At 42.4% G+C, this 22,530-nt stretch overlaps 1 protein-coding gene across 1 annotated transcript in view; it reads left to right on the plus strand.

Moving 5' to 3' along the window:
• The window catches only part of LOC116513095 (probable E3 ubiquitin-protein ligase HERC6), a 36,299-nt gene extending 18,206 nt beyond the window's left edge, over positions 1–18,093 (plus strand). Inside the window, exons 13-23 of the mRNA XM_032223909.1 lie at positions 1,710–1,861; positions 1,955–2,062; positions 4,801–4,908; positions 6,481–6,648; positions 9,571–9,717; positions 10,428–10,594; positions 12,323–12,389; positions 13,091–13,161; positions 16,126–16,309; positions 17,015–17,117; positions 17,775–18,093. Of these exons, the coding sequence (XP_032079800.1) occupies positions 1,710–1,861; positions 1,955–2,062; positions 4,801–4,908; positions 6,481–6,648; positions 9,571–9,717; positions 10,428–10,594; positions 12,323–12,389; positions 13,091–13,161; positions 16,126–16,309; positions 17,015–17,117; positions 17,775–17,998 (1,499 nt within the window). The 3' untranslated portion in view covers positions 17,999–18,093. The remainder of the gene's footprint in view (positions 1–1,709; positions 1,862–1,954; positions 2,063–4,800; positions 4,909–6,480; positions 6,649–9,570; positions 9,718–10,427; positions 10,595–12,322; positions 12,390–13,090; positions 13,162–16,125; positions 16,310–17,014; positions 17,118–17,774) is intronic.
• The last annotated feature ends 4,437 nt before the right edge of the window (positions 18,094–22,530 follow it).

Genomic DNA, 22,530 nt, shown 5'->3' on the forward strand with positions numbered 1-22,530 from the left:
CCTATCAGCTGCCAGCAGAGCTGGTGGAATACTCGGATGATGAGGAGGTTGGGGAGGAACTTGGGCCAGTTCTGGAGTCTGGGGAAGACTCTGAGGGATGCTCTGCCTTAGAAGCAGAGGTAGAGCCAGGGCCCTCCAACATTTCCCAGCTGCCTTCAGAGTCAGAGATAAGTGGGGAGAAAGGACAGCTGGAGCCTGTTCCGGATGCGTATATGTTGGAGAGGAGGACAAGGAGTCGACTCGAGAAGAAAGGCACATGTGGAGGCTGAATGGCCCCACCCTGGCTGGGGAATAAATAGAAGAAAAGGGGAAGCATGTTCTTAGGAGACAACAGTTCGGATTTCTTTTGGAAGATTTGCTTATCAAGGTTCCTGCCTCAGAGACTGCTTGCCAAAACTTAATTTACTGCTTTGAGGCTGGAGGCTCCCAGCTGGAAAGTACCCCAAGGAACAGATAAGGTCTGTTATTGCAGTAAACCCTTTGAAGGATTACGGCCTGGACTTTTCGGTGTGTGAATACCATTAATTCACAGTAGATAAATAAAGAGGAGTTTTTCCAGACAAGGAGTCTGTTTATTGGTTCTGCTAAGCTGGGTCAGAACAAGTATTTTTTTTCTGTCTGACAAACCTTGTTGGTTTGTTTCTTTAAATTTTGAAGCCATCCAGCGCCGTGTGACTTCCTGTATGAAATAAAGCAAGAAAGAAAATGAGGAAATCCTGAATATCTAGAATGAGAAACTCAACACCTTAAAAAAATCCCACAGAAAACAAACAAGAGCTCCACAGCCACCCTACTCGGAGACCAGGGAACAAAGCCAAGTTTTCAATGGTTTTCAGAACCTATAGCCGTGATGGCGAACCTCTGGCACACTCTGCATGCCATAGGTGGAATGCAGAGCCCTCTCTGTGGGCACATGTGCCATCTCCAGGTGCCCTTCTGGTTTTTGGTCCGCACTAGGTAGTCTTTGCGAGCGCTAGAGCGCCGGAAAACAGCATGAAAACGGCCAAAAAAACCGCTCCCCAAACAGGTATGCGCGGACCAGCCAGCTTGTTAAATATCAAGAATATTCTAATCTATCCGAAAGGGCCAGCAACAGTCTATGCTGCGCCCTGATTGGCTGGGACGCAGCATAGACTGTTGCTAACCAGCCAGTGTGTCCTGATTGGCCGAGGTACTGCATCAGCAGTTGCTGTGCAGTACTCGGCCCCTGATTGGTGCTTAACTTGCTACATGCTTAGTATAAATACTGTGGCGCGGTCTTGACTATTTTGAATCGCTGTCATCTTCTGTTATAATAAAGATCTTGTTCCTTGCAATCCATGGCTCCTGCGTTCCTTCACCCAATCCATAAAACAGCTGGTCTTTGCCAGCACCAGAGTGCCAAAAAATGCCTGAAAACAGCCAAAAAACAGCCCGCAATGCTGAAATGGTAGAAGCGGAGAAACAGTCACAAGTCACTTTTTTTCAGTGCTGTTGTAAGTCAAGGACTATCTGAATACAAGGGGTTACTTCAGAGTAGTTTCTTGATTGTTGTTCACCTATAGACATTAATCTTGGAATCTAGACTACAGTTAAGATTGACTTTCTACTCCTCAAAACATTGCTTATTTCTTCTGCAGCCTCATCAAGGATTTTCCTCATTTTGGCTTACTAAGCATACGATTGATTCTGTCTATATTTTTAATGACTTGAAACGATCTTTCTTTCAGAAAAGTATTGGTCCTTGTTGCCCGGTCCGTTTTTCGAGCAAATAGTTCAAATGTTGAAGACATGTGTGTCAGCCATGTTGCCTTGTTATAACCATTTCCCCAGAGACAAGACATGGATTGGTACCCTCGAAGTGCTTAAAAAGCTGTATAAGGTATGTCTGGTGACTTGGAAGTGATTGTGGAGAATTCGTACTGCCTCTTGATACAAAACCCATGGCTTTGACCTATAAATATTTTCCTTCAAGGTCAACATGAAGGCTGAATGCCAACTGCAAACAAGTACTTTCTGCATAGACGAAATTGCTCAAAAAATTAACTTAATAGGAGATTTACAGAGATGGAAGTTACAGGAAGTAAGTATAATTTTACATGGTCTCTTGGCCTTGTGTAGACGGAAAGTATTAGAGCTCATGAAGCTTGGACAGAAGTGAAATGTCCTTGGATTGAAATATATTCTTGCTTTATTCCCCATTTCTCCCCAGATGAAAGTATTTTGGTCAAGAAACCTGGGTTAAAACATCACATGAATCAGGGGTGGGTTTCTCGCCCCGTTCCAACCGGCCGGCGGCGTCCTCGCGCACGCACGCAGCGCGCGCACGCACGCAGCACACGCATGCGTATTAGCGTCTGCGCGATGCTCCAGCTGCTCCTGGAGGATCGCGCAGGCGTTCTGCGCATGCGTGGAAAGCGCAGAATTCGTAAAAACCGGGTAAGGAGCAGGCGCGGGTGTGCGGGCGCGCGGGCGCGGGGGGGGGGGCTTCGCCGTTCCCGGAAGTTACTTACTTCCGGGTTTGGCGACCAACCGGATCGCAGGGACCGGTGCGAACCGGTCGAAACCCACCCCTGACGTGAATCCATAATATGTTTGGTTTTTGCTTAGCATGTTAGAGCAGAATAGAAACAGGCTGCATAAACAGAGAGAAAGAATCAAGATCACACACAATGTTCATGTATCACTTTATAATGCCCTGGTAGGGCCATATTTGGAATACTGCAACCAGGTTTGGTCACCACAAAGTAAAAAAGATGTGGAGACTCCAGAGAAGAGCAGCAAACATGATTAGAGGACTGGAGGCTAAAACATACAAAGAACTGGGTATGTCTAGTTTGATTTTTTTTTTTAAGACCAGGGGCGACATGATAGCAGTCTTCCAATATCTCGGGGGCTGCCACAAAGAAGAGGGAGTCAAAGCACCTGAGGGTGGGACAAGAAGCAATGGGTGGAAACTAAAAAAGGAAAAAAGCAGCCTAGAACTAAGGAGGAATTTCCTGACAGTTAGAACAATCGGTGGAACAACATGCCTCCAGAAGTTGTAAATGCTCCAACACTGAAAGCTTTTAAGAAGAGATTGAATAACCATTTGTCTGAAATGGTATAGGGCCATGAATGGCAAACCTATGGCACCTGTGCCAGAGATGGCACGCAGAGCCCTCTTGGTAGGCATGTGCACCATAACCAGCTGCTCTTGTGGTTTCCAGTGCATGCATGTGTGCTGACTAGTTGGTGTTTGCATACGCCGGAGAGCCGGAAGCACGAAGACCAGCTGGCTGGTGAGCATGCCCACCGGCCATTGGTCTTCAGGCTTCCGGTGTGCGTGCACATTGCTGTTTGGCACTCAGTGCCAAAAGGTTTCGCCATCACTGGTATCGGGTTTCTTGTCTAATCAGGGGGGTGGACTAAAAGACCTCCAAGGTCCCTTCCATTCTATTCTGTTATTACTAGAAGAATAGAATTGGGAGGGACCTTGGAGGATTTCTAGGCCAACTCCTTGCCTAGGCAGGAAACCTTACACCAGTGATGGGGAACTTTTTCGGCATCCAGTTCCAAAAAGGGAGCACTTCAGGCTCATCTGGGCCACCACCAGGAAGAGGAGCTGCATAGTGGGGATGCGCACGCCAAAAAATGAACTTCCGGTTTCCGGCACCAGCCAGCCAGTCTTCCGGTTACTGCCACACATGTGCACATGCCAATCATCTGTCTGGCCGGAAAACAGACAACCAGCCCTTCTGATTTCCACCACTGCTGCATGCACAAAGGCCAGCTCATTGTCGCATGTGCATGCGTGCCAGAAATCCAGAAGGGCCATGCTGCCCGTGCCAGGAGACATGGCTCCATGTGCCACCTTGGGCACATGAGCCATAGGTTCACAATCACAGCCTTACACCATTTCAGCCAAATGGCTATCCAATGTCTTCTTAAAACCTCCAGGGTTGGAGCACCAATAACGTCTGGAAGGAAGCCATCCCACTGACTTAATTGTTTTAACTTTCTTCTTATTTCAAGGTTGGTTCTCTCCTTGATTAGTTTCTATCCATGTTTCTTGTCCTGCCTTCAGGTGCCTTGGGTAATAGGTTGAGTCCCTCCCTCTATTTTTTGTGTCAAGCCCTCAAATATTGGGACACTGCTATCTTGTCACCCCTGGTCCTTCTTTTCACAGCAACGGTCATAACTATGAACCAGTTGCCAAGCATCTGAATTTTGATCACACGATCATGGGGCTGCTGCAAAGGTCGTAAGTGTGAAAAAATGGTTATGTCTTTTTTTCAGTGCCGTTGTAACTTTGAACAGTCACTAAATGAACTGTTGTAAGTCGAGGACTATCTATAACTGACACATTAGCCTGACTGAGAGGTGAAATGGACTGCTTTACTGTGGAATTGGGAAATTCTAAATTAGGGAATGTGTGATTTTTCCTTCATAGCAGTTATCTAATTGTGCCCAAGCATAAACCTTTGCTTTGAGAGAGATGGTTCGTTATTTTTATTTTTGAGGTATTTTCATGGAATGGAATGGAATGGAATAGAATAGAATAGAATAGAATAGAATTCTTTATTGGCCAATGTGATTGGACACACAAGGAATTTGCCTTGGGTGCATATGCTCTCAGTGTACATTCATCAAGAATCATAAGATACAACACTTAGTGATAGTCGTAGGATCCTAAATAAGCAATCAGAAAGGAGCAAAAAAATAAAATATTGATGCAGGTTGGAAGCCAAAGGGACAAAAGCAGTTGAGAAGCAAAGAAGGTTTTATGAAATATTCTTTGGTTTCAAAAGTTTTCCATTTTCCCCACTTTGCAATATGCAGAATATCCCAGAAGAAGAGAAGTTAATCTGTTTATGTCATTTTCCTTTCGTCTACAACGTAGCAATCAAGAGGGAAATACTTTATTACATGTCCTGTGTTCTACAAGAGGTAAAGAAGTAAACCATTCTTGCTTATTAGAGAGGTGGTCGGATTTCTCTTGTTTTCAAAAGAACGTGCAATTTTTTCCCCATGCAAAAAAAATTGGGCTTTGGATAGGAAAGTGGAAAAGTGTTTGGGAAAAGACTGATCAAGAATTTGCTTTGGGGAGAGTGGCATACCATTTGTGTAGAACAGTCTTTTACAACCTTGGAAACTTTAAGAGGTATGGACTTCAGTTCCCAGAATTGGAGTCCACACCTCTTAAAGTTGCCATAGGTTGGCCTAGTGCAGAGGTGTCAAACTCAAGACCCAGTGGCCAGATCCAGCCTGTGGGGTGCTTAAATCTGGTCCGCAGCCCCAGCCTGCAAATATTAAAAGACTGGCCCATGGTGCCTCTGCTGGCCAAAAGCGGACCACATGGACACCCCATGGCCCATTTTTGGCCTCCCCGGCCTCCAGCAGCATTCTGCTCACCATGGCCACGTCCACCCTGCTTACATCCACCACAGCCCCCCACCCCACACCCAGCCCTCAGAGGTCAAACACAACCTTGATGCGGCCCTCAATGAAACCAAGTTGGACTCCCATGACTTAAGAGTCTTGACAATGAGTCCCTTTGTATCTTATGGACGAAGCCCCCAATTTATTTGCTTGTTTATATTTTCACCATCCAAAATGTGATATGGAGTAAAACTCCCCCCACCATAATCAGCAGTAATATGACCACAATTGAGCCCAAAATCTCTGTTGCTTAAATGAGACATTTGTTTAAGGACGTTTTCCCCCATTCTAACTTTTCTTGCCGCAATAGTTAAGTGAATCACTGCAGTTGTTTAGTAACACGGTTGTTAAGTGAATCTGGCTTCTCCATTGACTTTGTTCGTCAGAGGGTCGCAAAAGGTGATCACATGACCCCGGGACACTGCAACTGTCGTAAGTATGAGTCAGTTGCCAAGCATCTGAATTTTGATCACGTGGCCATGGGGATGCTGCCTGCGATGGCCATAAGTGGGGAAAACATTCATAAGGCACATTTTTCAGTGCTGTTATAACTTTGATCAGTCACTATATGAACTAATGTTAAGTCGAGGACTACCTGTAAAGACAAAACAACAGAAAGAAGCAAGCAAATAATGAATATTGCAGGAACCTCCATGCAACCCCTTTTTCCTGCCACTTTTCCTGCAGTGGAGATTTAAGGAAATGTCCCAAAGGTACTTTTCTTTCAAGAAGCAACTGGACTTTCTGGCTTTCTTTTGGAAGACATTTCGCTTCTCATCCAAGAAGCTTCTTCAGCTCTGACTGAAGAAGTCACCATCCAGTCAGAGCTGAAGAAGCTTCTTGGATGAGAAAGCTGCCTCTTGAAAAAAGCACCTTTGGGAGAGCCATGAACTGGATGACTGAGAATCTCTATAGACATTTAAGGAAATGGTTGAATGCTGTTAGGATATTTGAGGAGAAAATGCTGAAATATAAACACCATCATCTGAATTGCCTTAAAAGCCTTTGATTTGCTTACATTTCTTCTATGATAAAATATGAAAAATGTTGATTATCTCTTATCCCTCTGGACATCTCCAGTATTTAAAAAATAAAGCTTATTATGAATTGTGCGATTCGAGGCTGAGAAAAAGTGACCTTCCAGAATATCCTATCTTTACTCTGAAAGTACGACGCCACTTCCTCATTGAAGACACCTGGCACAAGCTTAGTATAACAGAAGACATCTACCTGAAAAAGTACCTGCGGGTGAGCTACCTGTGATCTTTTGATGCAGTTACCTGAGTTTTGAACCTGAGAAGTTTCTGGCATAGCCTTCAAAATGGGAACTGCATTTTTTAAAATCTATCCATAAAGTGTTTGTTTGTTTCTATCACAGTTATACAGATAGTCTTCAACTTACAACAACAACTGAGCCAACATTTTTTTTAAAATCCCGTTTTTTATTAGGTTATAAGGATTTTCTGAGGCCCCTCAGCTTCCGGAGCCTGTGACAGAAATCACTGCGTGGCAGTTAGAAACTGCTGCACGGTGTTTTCTTGCCACATGCACGGCCGCGCAGCCGTGCACCTTAGAGGGAACATTATAGACTAGGGGTGTCAAACTCAAGGCCCATGGGCCAGATCTGGCCCACAGGATGCCCACAGGGCTGACCTAGCAATAGCAAAGGACCGGCCTGCGGTGCCTCTGCTAGTAAAAATGAGGCATGGAGGGAGCACCCCTTTTTGGCTGGTAGAGGGCTATCAAAACTAAAAACAAAACAAAAGAGAAATGTTTCCCCTTTTGCATTTGAGCATGCAAGAAGGGGCAGGAAAGGAGAAAGGGAAAGGAGAAAAACAAAGAAAAAGATGGGAAGAGAGCAAGGAAAGAAAAACAGGGAAAGAGGGGAAGGAAGAAGAAATTAGAATAAATAGGGAAGGACAAAGAAAAAAAGGAAGGAAGGAAGGAAGGAGATTACAATGAGAGTGAGGTAGTCTCAGGGAAGTCCTGCTTTAGCACTTGACCATCACAGGTGCCCCCCCCCCCAACACGAGTCCCATGTCCACCACCTCTCTGCCCTGACCCTCCAAGGTCTAATACAACCCTGATGTGGCCCTCAATGAAATCAAGTTTGACACCCCTGCATTAGATCAAAAAGGGAAAGTTCTGGTTTCATTTTTATCTCCCTTTTCAGAATTTTCTGTATTAAAATATGAATCATACTCCTTTTTTTTTTACTTTATCACATTTATCACCCATTGATGATAAAAAGTCCCTTTATTTTCACACTTCCAATATTCATTTGACATACCTTTATAAATCTTATATAACTTGTCTGGTGTTAAATATCTACGATACATGATCTTATAGAAATTCTCTTTTAGATTATAATTTAATCCAAATTTCCTTTTCCACGGAATCATACTGTTTTACAATTCATATTCATTTCTGACTGAGCCCACAATTTCGGTTGCCAAGTTGTTAGGTAACTTTTGCCCCATTTTATGACGTTTCTTGGCACAGTTGTAATTGTTAAGTTAGTAACAGTTGTTAAGGGAACCTATCTTCTCCATTGACTTGACTCCATTGATCACATGACCCCAGGATACTGCAACCTTCATAAATGAAGACCAGTTGCTAAGCAACTGATTTTCGATCATGTGACCGTGGGGATGTTGCAATGTTCATAAATGTGGAAAGTGGTCATAAGTTACAACAATTTTGAATGGTCATTAAATGAATGTTGTAAGTCAAGGACTACCTGTGTTTTGCCTTAATTCTAAGAAACTAGACACAATGTAGAGGTTGAAGGTCACCTCTAATTTTTCTGCACCTAACAGCAGTGGAATAGCTTGGCTGAGTGATGGGTCCAAAATTAGCCAAAGTGTTCAAAGAACATGAAATCATTTTGACCTTCTGCAAATTCAGAGCTTTTCTGTTATTCACTAAAGCAATTCAACATTCTTCATCATCTGAAGAAGGATGTTTCTGTTTCACTTCTTTCATACAATTCTTAAAACTACAACTTCTCAAATTTTTCAGAATCTTGAGTTGCCTGGGCATTTCCCATGTCTGTTCAGAAACCTTGGGGACCCTTGAAAAGAAGATTTTGAAGCAGGTGGGAGGGGGATTATGATAGGGAACCATAGAGAGGCAGCTTCATGTATAGTGGTGGGATTCAAACTTTTTACTACCGGTTCTGTGGCCCTGGTGTGGCGTGGCATGGTGGGCATGTCAGGGGAAGGTTACTGTAAAATCCCCATTCCCTCCCAATCAGCTGGGACTCTGGAGGCAGCGAATAGATGGGAACAAGGCTAGCCAGAAATAGTATTTACTGGTTCTCCGAACTACTCAAAATTTCTGCTACTGGTTCTCCAGAATGGTTCACCAACAAAAGGGCGAACGACAAAAGCGCGCCCGACTAAACCGCGGTGACAAAACCGCGAGTTCTAAAGCGTGCCGACGAATGAGCGCTGCAGCGCGCTGACAAGTGCGCCAACAGAAGCGCGCTGTAAACCTAAACCTAACCCTAAACCTAACCCTAACCCTAACCCTAAACTTAACCCTAACCCTAACCCTAACCCTAACCCTAACCCTAACCCTAAACTTAACCCTAACCCTAACCCTAAACTTAACCCTAACCCTAACCCTAACCCTTACCTTAACTTAAATCGCGCTTCTGTCGGTGCGCTGTTGTCAGCGCGTTGATGACGTCGCGTTGATGATGTCACAGTTTTAGCGCCACGCTTTTGTCAGTGTGCTTTTGCCGTGCGCTCATTTGTCGGGTCACGCTCCAGAACTGGTCAGAACCTACAGAATATCACCTCTGCTCATGTAACTTTCTGAGATCTGCTTCCAGCCATTGCTCTAATGGGGCACAAATGAGATTACTGGATGAAGACTAAGCACAATTCTTAACCTCTGCTTAGGGGCTTTTATGGACACTGATTCCTCAATTGTCTTCTCTCAGTGAAGACAACAGATGCCTTGAACTATCCCAAAGGTGCTTTTGCAAAAGTCAACTGGAGTTCCTTGGTTGTTGTTTTTTCTTCATTTTCCAAAAAGAAAAACCAAGAAAGCCCAGTTGCCTTCTGGAAAAGCACCTTTGGAACAAACATGACCTGGATGATTAAAAATCTCCATGGACATTCTTTGGACTATTTTTCCTTTCTTCTTCACTTGTTTTGGCAGGTTCAATTTGAAAAGGAAATGGTTGGATATGGAGGTACAGGTTACCTGGTGGAATTCTTTTCAGAAGTGTTTGAGAGGCTGGCACAGCCAGAATATGGGATGTTTATGTATTGTGAACCGTGTTCCCCAATGTGGTTTCCTACCAAGGTAAGTTTATCAGACCCAACTCCAGTTCAAATGAACTCAATTCATCAAGATGATACATACCAACCCTGCCCCATGAGGTGGGATATTGGATCTTAATGTGGAAAATATGTGCAAGTTGGATTTGTGAAGTTCTACACCTGGTTTTTTGCTCATTGGAAAAAAATTGTCTGGGAAACTTCAAAACATCTGAGGGATTATGAGGATTTGTAATCCCAACACCTCTTGAGGGCCTAAATTGTGGGAAAGATGCCTTCAGGGACTAGAAAATTTGAGCTGAATGAAAGGAAGCATTTAGCTGCTCTGCAATTTGCACATTGATAAAGAGCAGCAATTTGAAAATAAGTTTGATGTCTTACAGGGTAATATAAGAAGTCTGGCAGGAAGAGATAAGACTTTTGATAAGGTCACACTGTTTCTCCATTGCCCTTAGCTCTGGGAAAATACAGATTAATTCCTAGATGCAGAGAAAAACAAGAGAGCCAATTTTATGTAATAGTTAAAGTAGCAGGCTAGAAATCTAGAGCCTGTGAGTTCTAGTCCTGTCTTAAGCCTGAAAGCCAGCTGAGAACGGAGTAGGTACATATGTTCATCACCTTGACTTAGCTATAAAAATAAGGAAGGCAAGATAAATAAAGTAGGCTCTAGCAGAATATCAAAGTGCAACTAAAGAAACGTTGTGGTGATGTTCTCTTGCTGTTTTGTTTTTGCAGCCTTCTGTGGAAAAGAATAAATACTACCTTTTTGGTATTCTCTGTGGACTCTCAATAGCCAACCAAGTCACTGCCTACCTACCTTTCCCACTTGCTGTCTTTAAAAAGCTGCTTAACAAGAAGCCAACTCTCAATGATGTGAAAGAGCTATGCCCTGTGATAGGAAGGTAAATGAATTCAGTCCTATCAAGTTACTAGGGACATTTGGGTCTTAACTGATTGTATCCAGTCGTTGCACTCACCCTACAACTGACAAAACCATGTTTCTGTGTCAAAGAATGGGCCAGAAGGAATGTGGTTTAAAATGACTTGGCCAAGGTGTAGAGATCAGAAAATCATTTGTCATTTCTCCTCTCATCCCTTCTGCAGTAGGAGGCTTCTCTTGATTTGAGTTGTCATAACGAAGTAACCTAGAGGAGAACACAGGTGTCACACTTGCGGTGTCACGTTGTCATCGTGATGTTTTGTGACATTTTTTCCCCTTTGTGGAGCTGGGGTGGGCATGGCCTGCCCATAATGCATCCAGCCCACAGGCTGACACCTCTGGAGTAGAAGATCCCCAGTTACATAGCTGTAATGGCTGACAGAGGAAGTGCTCTCTATCCATAACCAAAGGCAAGAAGGAAGGAAAAGATTGAGACCTATCTGCTTTTTTCTCTTAATGGATCTCCTTAGACTCCCATTTCTCTATTAGTGTGGAAATGATTCCTTAAATTTCCTTTTAAAATCACCACCTCTCTGTAAGCACACAGATTTTTTTCAATTTTTCAGAGAAGCAAGGATAATAACCCACAGATTTATGACAAACGTTTATTTATTCCAAAACATGTTTACAAATATAGTAGCCATCACATATGTCTTCTGAACTGTCTAGGACAGGGGTGTCAAACACAATTTCATTCAGCACCGTATCAGGGTTCTGTTTAACCTTCGGGGGGGGGGGGAGTCAGATGTGGCCAGAGGGACGTGACCAGCCTGATGTCACTCATGTTGGGGATGTTTGTGGTGGCCCAAACGCTTTGCCAGTGAAAACGGAGCTCCATTTTCTCTGGCAGAAGGTTATACGGGGCTGTTGCGCGGCCCTCCTGAGCTCTGTTTTTGTTGGCAGAGACACTGCGGCCTGTCCTTCTCTGTTTCTAGGGTAGCCCCACAGGCCAGATCTAAGCACCCCGTTGGCCAGATCTGGTCCACAGGCCTTGAGTTTGACACCTCTAGTCTAGGAGAAGGAACGTTCTTTTTTGCCCATTGTAACTGGTGTCTCAGCTTAGTTTAGTAAATCCCAGTACAACCCAAATCCCAATAGAAGCATGTCCCCTATTTGGCCTGGAAAGAGGGTATTCCCCACTAGCTTAGTTTTTAAAATTATCTGGACCCAAAGGTTTTTCTGGAGCAGTCATGCAAATATCTTCTTTGCATCTTCTCATCAAATACTTGACTATCTGGCTCTATCTAACCATTCCAGCCCCATCAATAGCAATAGCAGTTAGACTTATATACCGCTTCATAGGGCTTTCAGCCCTAAGCGGTTTACAGAGTCAGCATATTGCCCCCACAGTCTGGGTCCTCATTTTACCCACCTCGGAAGGATGAAAGGCTGAGTCAACCCTGAGCTAGAGAGATTTGAACCGCCGAACTGCAGCTTAGCAGTCAGCTGAAGTGGCTGCAGTACTGCACTCTAACCACTGCGCCACCTCGGCTCACTAGATATGATAGTTCAAAAGGGGCAAACTTGAGTCTATTTATGGTTGCATGGGTCGGTCTAGAAATCATGTTCATATTCTCGAGCTTATAAAAATGTGAAACCATTCCAGTATGTATTTTTGATTGGCAATGTTTTAATATCTGCTGAAAGAACTTCACATAATATTTTATTTTCCATTTCCTTTTGTTTTAAGGAATTTGCAGAGAGTTCTCGAGTATGAACATGATGATATGGAAGATGCGTTTGGGCTATGTTATTGTGTGAGTACCTGCCAAGTCTCTGCATCCTTTCATGATGCCTCCCCAAATGCTTAATAACTCGGAATAGGTATTAAAAATGGAAGAAAACCAGGGCTGGTAAAATCAGTTAAAAGGTGGAAAAGTTTACCTTGTTGCAAGTGAACAATTTAAGCTGGAATAAATAGGTGAATGATGCTAGAGACATCATTCTGAGTCTTGTCTTGAGGAAAAGGTTGTCTTTCAGAGGCATAGATCAAGATGGCATCAATGATAGTTTAATCCAAGCTCAGTTTGGTTTTTTTTATATGCATCACATTTTTTTTACCATATCCTGCAGACACACTTGGGCCCTCCAGAGAAGAGCCACAAAAGGCTGAAATCTCATTCACACAACACATTAAGTCATAAGCTGATTTGTTTAGGGTTGGTATGCTATGTGAATTCAGCTGTTATGGTTCATGACCTTGTTATAAAGTTTGATCGTTGTCTGAGTCTTCTTAGTTATTCAGTAAAATGCAGTTATGGGAAACCATGGTTTGAGACCATGTGTGAAATGGTCAAAGCATTATTCAAACTGTGTCATTGGATGAAACTATTGATGCCAACTATCCGACATAAATAGAAGGTCTTGACATTCTTCATTGTTCAGTACAGAGACTTTACTAACACATTAATTTTAGCTTTAACAGATTTGCCTAACCTGCAACAATTTTATTTTTCAGATTTCCTGGGACAGCATGGATGTAGACTTGATTGAAAATGGCATTTTGACAGCTGTAAACCAGGCCAATAAGTATGTAATAATGACTCTCCTTTTATTTCCTCTTTCAATATTCCATTCTTTGCATTTTCAAAAACAAACCAATTGCATAAATATCAGCAAGTTTAATCTCTTTATATTCATTTTCCACTTCAATTTTTTGGATTTCAATCCCCTCATTTTGCTTTTGATAAACATCGTCAATTTTTTCATCATATTTTGCTGTTAGATGCTCCAAATATTCCAGTTTTTCTTCTATTCTCTCATTTGTATTTGATAATTTTAGTAATTCTGAAAATATTGTTTGCAAGGTTAAGACCTCTATATTCTTTTGACATTGTGCCATCTTGAGAAACACAGCTGCTCTCTCTTGGAAGATTATTAAAGTTAAAGCATGGATTCACAAAAGCTGTTGTTTCCACTCTTCTCTGGTTGAAAACACGCTTCGAAGGGACATCTGGCTTCCCTTCCTATCGCTCTGTAACCAAGCCATAACAACAAACCGTGAAGAAAAAAAGGGTTCCGTTTGAATACACAAAGCTTCGATCAACAAAACCTCCCAGCATTCGAGCAGCGTAGCACTGTTAAAATGTTTCTTTTTTATATCTATTTTGTATTTCAAATTAGGAAAAGAGGTCCAATCTTTAAATGAATTAAAAAAAAATACCCACAGCAATGAAAGAGGAAAGCTTTGGTCTATAAATCACAGAGAGTCACAAAGAAAAAGTAGAAAAAGAAGACTTAATCCATCTATTTTAAAAGGCTTGTAAAGATTCCATCCATGAAGATAGTATTTAAAAAAGTGAGATAACCACTGTCCAGAACCGTTATAAATGTAACTTTGCCGCTTGATTCTTCTATTCTTCAATTTAAATCAATTTTTAGGTTTTTATAGGCAGTCTCTTTTTTAAAACAATAAAGATTCCTCACCAGCTGGAAACACTTTCATTTTCCATTCCTTCCATTTTGGAGCCACCCTGACCTCATCAGACTTGGCTGGATTTTTTGTCACCGGTTTGAAGAACTTCTCTTGCTTCTTTTTGGGGAGTTTGCGATATCCTCGAGATCAGCAAGACGTATTCTTCCTGTTCACTGTCTCTTCGGGACAGTTTAGATCCGTTTGGACCCCCCAGTGACAAAAGTGTCGACTGCGATCTCTGAGCAATGAAATAGCACGTTGTGTCGTTGTGATTTTGGCCCCTCCTCTCCGGTTGAAACTCTCCCTGATCAGTTTCCATCCTTTCAGGTGCCTTGTAAAATAGCTTGACCCCTTCCTCTCTGTGGCAGCCCCTCAAATATTGGAACACTGCTATCATGTCTCCTCTGGTCCTTCTCTTCACTATTGTAGCCACACCCAGTTCCTGTAACTGTTGTAGACCTATGTCTTATTTGTTTGTCCCTCTTTTCATTTTTTTTGTACTTGTCCTTTTTGTCTTTCAATTTGTCAGAGAAATCTTTGTGCAGCCATTCTGGCTTCTCAGATTTCTTGTTTTTTCTTCCTCAGTGGTATTGTGCTGGTCTGGGCTTTTATTATCATATTTTTCAGAGTTTCCCAAGATTCTTGAGTTGTTTTCCCCTTTAGGATTTTCATCCAAGGAATCTTTCCCAAGTTCTCTCTGAGTTTATTAAATCAGCTCTTTTAAAATCTAAGACTCTGGTATCTTTGTTCTATTGCTTGTATTTGCATTATGTTGAATTCTAGTATAACATGGTCACTCACCCAAGGTTCCTACAGTTTCAACTCCCTCTATCACTTCTCTGTTTGTAAGAATTAAGTTAAGTTGTGGCTGTTGCAATATCCCTGGGGTCATGTGACCATGAACAGGGCACCTGCCTTATGATTACATCAGAGCCAGCCACTGTCAGGTGATCAGCAATGGCAATCTTCCCTGACACCTTCCCACAAGCAACGTCAATGGGAATTTGGTTGCAAGTCACTTCCTTATGCTGCTCCTACCACTTCTTCTCCCTAGCACCTGGCCACATCTCTTATTACCCCAGAGCACTACATACCCAAAACCAGGGGTGGGTTCCTGCCAGTTCTAACCTCTTTTATAGAAGAGATTCCACAAATCTACAGTGCCGTTTAGAACCGGTTCCAGCTCCCTCCCCCCGTCCATCCGGACATCATCAAGATGAAGAGCGAGAGGAGGAATTCTGGGAGTTGAAGTCCACAAGTCTTAAAGCTGTCAAGTTTGAACATCCCTGTTTTATTTTTCTAAAGGGTTAAGGGGCAAGGGTCTTGTAACTAGACAGCTTTAAGACTTGCGTGCTTCAAATGCCAAAGTTTCTGAGCCAACATTTTGGTTGCTAAGCAAGAGCATTGTTAAGTGAGTTTCACCACATTTTACAAGTTGGCCTGCCCACCCAGTCACATGACTGTTAACCATGCCCACTCAGTTACATGACCGCCAAGACACTCCCACTCGGTCACATGGCTGGCAAGCCACTCCCACAAAGCAGGCCACACCTACAGAAGAGGTTCTAAAAAAATTTGAAACCCACCACTGCCCAAAACCCTTGCCAGCTTGCCCATGCTCCTTGGCACTGACTTGTGCCCGATGCCAGCTTGCTTGTGGCACCCATCCCCACACTCCTTACCCAGTATTATTCCTGCTTAAAGACCCAAGAGGGGCTGGAGTTACGACAACAAACGGAACTTCAGGATTACCATTGCTAACTAAAATGCAACAAATCCAGTCTTTTAATTCTTATTTCTTTATAAAATTTTAGGCTTGTTCGCTTTCAAAGGCCTAAATGTTGAGTAATATATGCATTTTTTGCCTTGTGGTACAAAGACTTAACCTCCAACTAATTCTTGTAAATATTTAATAATGTGAAAATATATTATATTAACAAATAAATGTAAACAGGTACCGTAGTTTTAGATGTAACCCGCGTTAACCCAATTTTCCCAAAAGAGATCTGATTTTGAACCCTGATAAATTTATTTAAAGACCTTGAAAAAAAATGAGTCCTATTTTCTACTTTTTAAAGGAAAGACTATGTTGACAAATACGTCGATTATATATTCAACAAATCAGTGGATGATGTTTTCAGTGAGTTCAGGAGAGGATTTTACAAAGTCTTGGATGAACAGATAGTTGCCATTTTTGAGCCTGAACAACTGATGGAAGTGGCAATTGGAAATGCCAATTATGATTGGGATTTGTACGAAAAGGTAAGTGGATGGATAGCAAAGGTTCTGACCAGTTCTGGAGAACTTGTAGAGGAAATTTTGAATAGTTCGGAGAACTGGTAAATACCATCTCTGACTGGCCCTGTCCCCATCTATTCTCTGCCTCCTGAGTCCCAGCTGATTGGAAGGAAATGTGGATTTTACAGTATCCTTCCCCTGCCACACCCACTAAGCCATTCCAGAACCACCAATCCACGCCCATAAAACCGGTAGTAACAAATTTTTAATCTCACCACTGATGGAGAGATGCATTTTATGACAAGGACCTTTATGAGGAGGGGTGATTTGAGGGGTGGAACTATGCCCTTAGCTAGAGCATAATTTTCAATTGGCATGGATAGGGTTTGGTAAATGGGATTAATTTTTCTCCATCACAACTCCTAGCTTATCAAATAAGTGAATGATAGAATTCCCTGGATGGTATTTAGGAATTTGAGCATGGCTGCACATAAAGCTACTAAAGCTTTTTTTCTTTTTCTTTTCTTTTTCTTTTTTCTTTCTCTCTTTCTTTTTCCTTCCTTCGCTTCCTTCTTTTTCTTTCACTGCTTTTCTTTTCTTTCTCACTGTTCAAGTGACTGAGTGGCTTATAGAATGATAGATGCATATAATATGATGGGTGATTTAGTTTTTTTATTCTTATTGGTTCTTGATTTTTTTGCACATTGACTGATTATTCTTACAATGAAGAATGCTGAGTATTGCGGCATATACAGCTCAACGCACCCAACCATAGAGATGTTCTGGGAAGTTTTTCATGAGCTGAGTTTGGAGGATAAAAAACGTTTTCTAGGTAAGTATCTGTATGTGACTACTTCATTGCTCCTCTAAAGATCTTTTAAAACAGATAGTCAAGGAATTGAAATGATAACTGAGAAGCACCTCTATACAGGTAGTCCTCAACTTACAACAGTTTGTTTAGTCACTGTTCAAAGTTACAACAAAATTGAACAAAGTGACGTATAACCATTTTTCACACTTAACACCGTTGCAGTATCCCTATGTTTACAGGATTTACATCTGCATGCTTGACAACTGCTTCATATTTATGACGGTTGCAGTTTCCCAGGGTCATGTGATCCCCTTTTGCGAACTTCTGACAAGCAAAGTCAAGGGGGAGGCCAAATTCACTTAACAACCATGTTACTAATTTAACAACCGCAGAGATTCCTTTAAGAAATGTCACAAGGAAAGTCATAAAACGGGGCAAAACTCATTTAACAAAGGTCTCGCTTAAGAACATAACTTTTGGGCTCCATTGGGGTCACAAGCTGAGGGCTACCTGTAATATACGGCTGGATCACTACAATTTATCCCAGTAGGGCAACAGATGTTTTATTAAATCCTTTTGGAGGCAATATTAACCTGAGCCAAAGAATCCCATGTTCTTAAATCTGTCTATGTTCCCCCTAATGTTCTCTGTTGAACTGATGATTTCCCCTTTCTCTAGTGTTTGTGGTCGGAAATGACAGGATCCCTGTGACAGGAATGAAATTTTGGAAGATAAGAATTTCTCCACATGACTCATCCTCAGAGGATTGTATCCCTGAGGCCAGGACCTGTGGGCATCTTATATTGCTGCCAATTTACTCAACAAAACAAAAACTGGAGGAGAAGCTTCTTCAAGCGATCGACAACAATCGTGGCTTTGGCAGATTCGCGCCCGGAGTCTGAAACAGAAACTTGAAGATGCCACCTTGGAAGCTGTAGCCTATACATACATACATACTTACATACTTACATACATACATACATACATACATACATAAACATACCTACATACATACATGTGATCTCCGGAACTTAAAATATATTATCCACTTAGCTTTCGTTAGCCTCTGCTAACATTGTCAGGGTGTAAAAACTACCATTGAAGAGATGTTTGCCTTTATACATCATTGATCAATTTGGCCATTGTGCGCCTGATAGGCCCATCTACCCACCTCCCACCTGTAATTAGCTCTGCCTGTTTTTACTCCAGACATATTAATCGATCGACCGTGATCTTGTAACAATGAGGCTTGTTCCTCATTGTTCGTGTTGATTACAGCTCGAGGCAGTCCTGGTGGATTCCTCTGCATTTGACCCGGGCTGGCTATGTCTCCGCAGAACAAATCTGCATGTCTAAAAGGGGAGAGGTACTGTCGATATCTATTCCCAGATAAAAATCAGTCTGTACTCATTCTGTAGGATATTTCCCGGTGCCTCAATGCTTGGTAAGCCTGCAGCAGGTTGATATGTCTATTAGTGGAGTTACTGTTGGAAAACCAGGCTTCTTTCAATAGGCCCCCTTTATTTGCATCGTGGGCAACAAGTTCAGCCTCTTGAATAATTGAACATGTGATTGTGCTCCTTCATATGTGCCCAGATCTGGGAGCGCTGTTCTTTGCGCCAGACAGCCAGTAGTCTGTAGCCACTTAGCCATTTCCACTACGTAGTTGCTTGCATAATTATGGCAGTTAATGCAATAAGCCACCTAGGATGCCTCTTTTTGGATAATGTTTCTTTTGGGTGCATCACTCTCATTCTCAGAGTTTGATCCGGTTTGACCCAGCATGCTGAAAGGATGCGTGTCACAGTTTCGGATACCCCTCATATATATGGCAGCACCTTCCATGCAGATGTCCCACTTGCACCCTCAATGGGCTGGCAGGGGCCAGAGAGAATGTCATTAAAGCAACATCGGACAGCTCAGCGTCATTCCTTGGGGATGAGCAGCCCAAACTGTGTGCGATAGGGAAGGAAGCAACAGGAGCTAAGCCTCCATCAATTAACATGTCTGAAGTAAAAATGACAGAGCTAATTACAGGTGGGGAGGCAGGTAGATGGGCCTATCATGCGTGCAATGGCCAAATTGATCAATGATTCATAAAGACAAACATCTCTTCAATTGTAGTTTTTACACAATGTTAGCAGAGGCTAACGAAAGCTAAGTGAATAATATGTTTTACGTTCCGGAGATTGCAATGCCTCTCTCTTCTTTTATAGCTACACCTGGTACTCGCATTTTTAGAATAGTTTGCTATATACAGTATATTTATATACTGTATTTATATATATTTATTTTCATATAGATTCATATATTTCCTATATATTTCATACATTTCATATAGATCCTCCCTCTCTCTCTCTCTCTCTCTCTCACATACACACACACACACACACATATACACACACACACACACACACACGAATCTGGTTATGTCTGAAAATACTCCTAGAATAGATTATCTTATTCCTAATCATGTACTAGATCTTAAGAGTTTTAAAGAATATTTTAGAATACTTTTTAATTACCAGTGACCAAGAATTGATTCAAACCTGACCACAGGTATCGTCTGACATCTTGGATGCTGACGGATATTGAAGGGAAAAGTTAAAATGTTATTGAAAATGCCCATTTGCAATTTGGATTGTAAGAAGCTATTGGACAAATTGCTGCTGAATTTCTATATTCCTGTTAATATTATGAAATCTGGGAGTGAGTTGAGGGGAGGAGTGAAAAAACTGGCTAATCTTGAATTGGTGGTGGGAAGGAAGCAGCTGAGATTCCCCCCAAAAAGTTGTGTGTTTTTATAGTACAGTGCTTCAGGGGCAATTGATTTGATTTTTAATGGGGGCAATTATTTAAACCAATTTCATGGCCTTTTAGGTTTCCTCCATGTAAGTAAGAGTTCACCTTTTGAGTAAAGTAAGAATTAGATGTCACAGGGGACATCAGGATTTTAAAGATGGTGGGGCATGGCCAAAAAAAAGGTTGGGAACCACTTATAGAGTAGATAGTGCATTTGTCTGATGATATACCTGTCTATAGGTGAGCAGCAATAAACATATCATTCTGATCAGCTCTGTGTGTTGTTTCTGATTTCTTTGTCTGGCTGCCAGTCCTTCAAGATCAGACTAGGAATCTGGTATGAGCCACGATGGCGCAGTGGTTAGAATGCAGTACTGCAGGATACATCTGCTGGCTGTCAGCAGTTCGAATTTCACCAGACTCAAGGTTGACTTAGCCCTCCATCCTTCTGAGGCGGATAAAATGAGGACCCAGATTGTTGGGGACAATATGCTGACTCTGTAAACTGCTTAGAGAGTAAAGCACTGAAGCGGTATATAAGTCTAAGTGCTATTGCTGTTGCACCTTCAGATCAGAGGTGGGTTTCTACCGGTTTGGACCAGTTCGGCTGAATAGGTAGTAACTCAGCCCGACATGTGATCGAACAGGTTCTATCCTCGGCGGCGCCATTATTATTTTCTGTTCTGCACATGCGCAGAACAATCCTCATTGAAAAAATGTAATTTCCCCCCGTTTTTTAATGTGCGCATGTGCAGATCTTGTGCAAATACGCACAAAATTTTTCAGGCAGCGAACAGGTAGTAATGCTGGCAGGAACCCCATCTCTGCTTCAGATGCGCGAGAGAAGGCATACGACACAACTGCTTACCTGCACCCGTTTCGTTTCAGGTTCTTCAATCTCACCACATTTTTTAAGATCCAAATCTCCAATATGTTGCAAATCTGCCATTCACATGGGGTTGCCCCAAACTGTTCCAGTCGACAAAGCCACCACATTTCCTGATTCTTAAAAAGAAAAACATAAAATAACAGCTACCATCATGCATGTTATGGTTCTACAAACAATTCGCACAATAATTATAGAATTCTAGCAAATCATCCCATTTCTACAACTTCAAAGACATCTCTTTAAAATTAGGAGGGGGGGAATTAAGCCCATATTTTGAACAGGTACCTTCTCATCCTTTCGTGCTTTGGTGTATGATCAATGGTCAGTTTCTCGGCTTGTGCTTATTGTTATTGATATGTATGTCAGTACTATTTTATTACAAAGAGAGAGAAAGACAAATCTTGCAAGCCTGAATGTGCTTCCCCCGTCCTCCTTTTACCTTTGTGAAAACTAGGTTTGTCTGAGATTACATTCCTGCCCTGGATGCAGGTTTATTTCATCTGACCACTGTCTTTGATAGCCACTCTTCCTTCCTCAAGCCATTCCCTCTGCTCCCTACAATTCCACATCATTCAGCAGTTGATGGCAGAAGAATTTGAGAAGACCTGATGAGAATGGGGTGGGAAATGAAGTGATGTGTGATTTAGTCACAGACTTGGAAGAGATGTATAGACAAGAAGAAGTAGGTTGTGAAAGGACAGAGTGGAGACGATAACATTCTTCCACAAGCCTTTTTTTTTACTGTAGTGTTTAATGTTGATGGAGGCAATGGAATTTGTGAAGATGTGGACATTCCTAAGGTGGGTTGCTAATGTTTTTACCAGGCAGCAGTCTCTATTTTTGTAGAGCTGATGCTTTTTGGGGGGACCCTGGAGGAGATGAAGTTAGACAGAGGTTATCCCCTATAGCTCGAGGCCAATATATGCAGGGAGATTGGAAAGTATGAGAGGGCCCTTTGCTCTGTCACCGTGACCCGACAAAAGGGCGAACGAAAAAACTGCGCCCGACTAAACTGCATCGCTGATGTCACCAACGCGGCAACAACAGCCAGCGGGGAGAAAGAAGGGCGCTTTAAATAGCGCGTCGAAAGAAAGCCGATTCAACTTAAGGTAAGGGTTAGATTTAGGGTTAGCTTTAGGGTTAGGTTAAGGGTTAGGGTTAGGTTTAGGGTTAGGTTAAGGGTTAGGGTTAGGGTTAGGGTTAGGTTAAGGGTTAGGGTTAGGTTTAGGGTTAGGTTAAGGGTTAGGGTTAGGGTTAGGGTTAGGGTTAGGGTTAGGGTTAGGTTTAGGGTTAGGTTAACGGTTAGGTTTAGGGTTAGGTTAACGGTTAGGTTTAGGGTTAGGTTTAGGATTAGGTTTAGGGATAGGTTTAGGGTTAGGGGTTAAGTTTAGGTTTAGGATTTACAGCGTGCTTCTGTCTCCGCGCTGTTGTCGCCCTGTTGATGACATCAGCGACGCAGTTTAGTCGAGCGCGGTTTTGTCGTTCGCCCTTTTGTCGGTGAACCCTCAGTCACTGATAACCAAAGAGCCATTACTATAGACTTGGCTTCCAAAGATAGATCTAGAAATACAGACAGGTTTACTCTGTGGATGACATTGGTAAGTAAGCTTCAATGACCCTTTAAAACAAGTGTGTCAAACTCAAGGCTCGAGGGCCGGATCTGGCCTCCAGGGTGTTTAGACCACGCCCATGCCCTTGCAACAGCAAAGGACCGCACCGCGGTGCCTCGCCCAGTGAAAACGG

Source organism: Thamnophis elegans, chromosome 9 (genome assembly GCF_009769535.1).
Source record: "Thamnophis elegans isolate rThaEle1 chromosome 9, rThaEle1.pri, whole genome shotgun sequence".
NCBI lineage: Eukaryota > Metazoa > Chordata > Lepidosauria > Squamata > Colubridae > Thamnophis > Thamnophis elegans.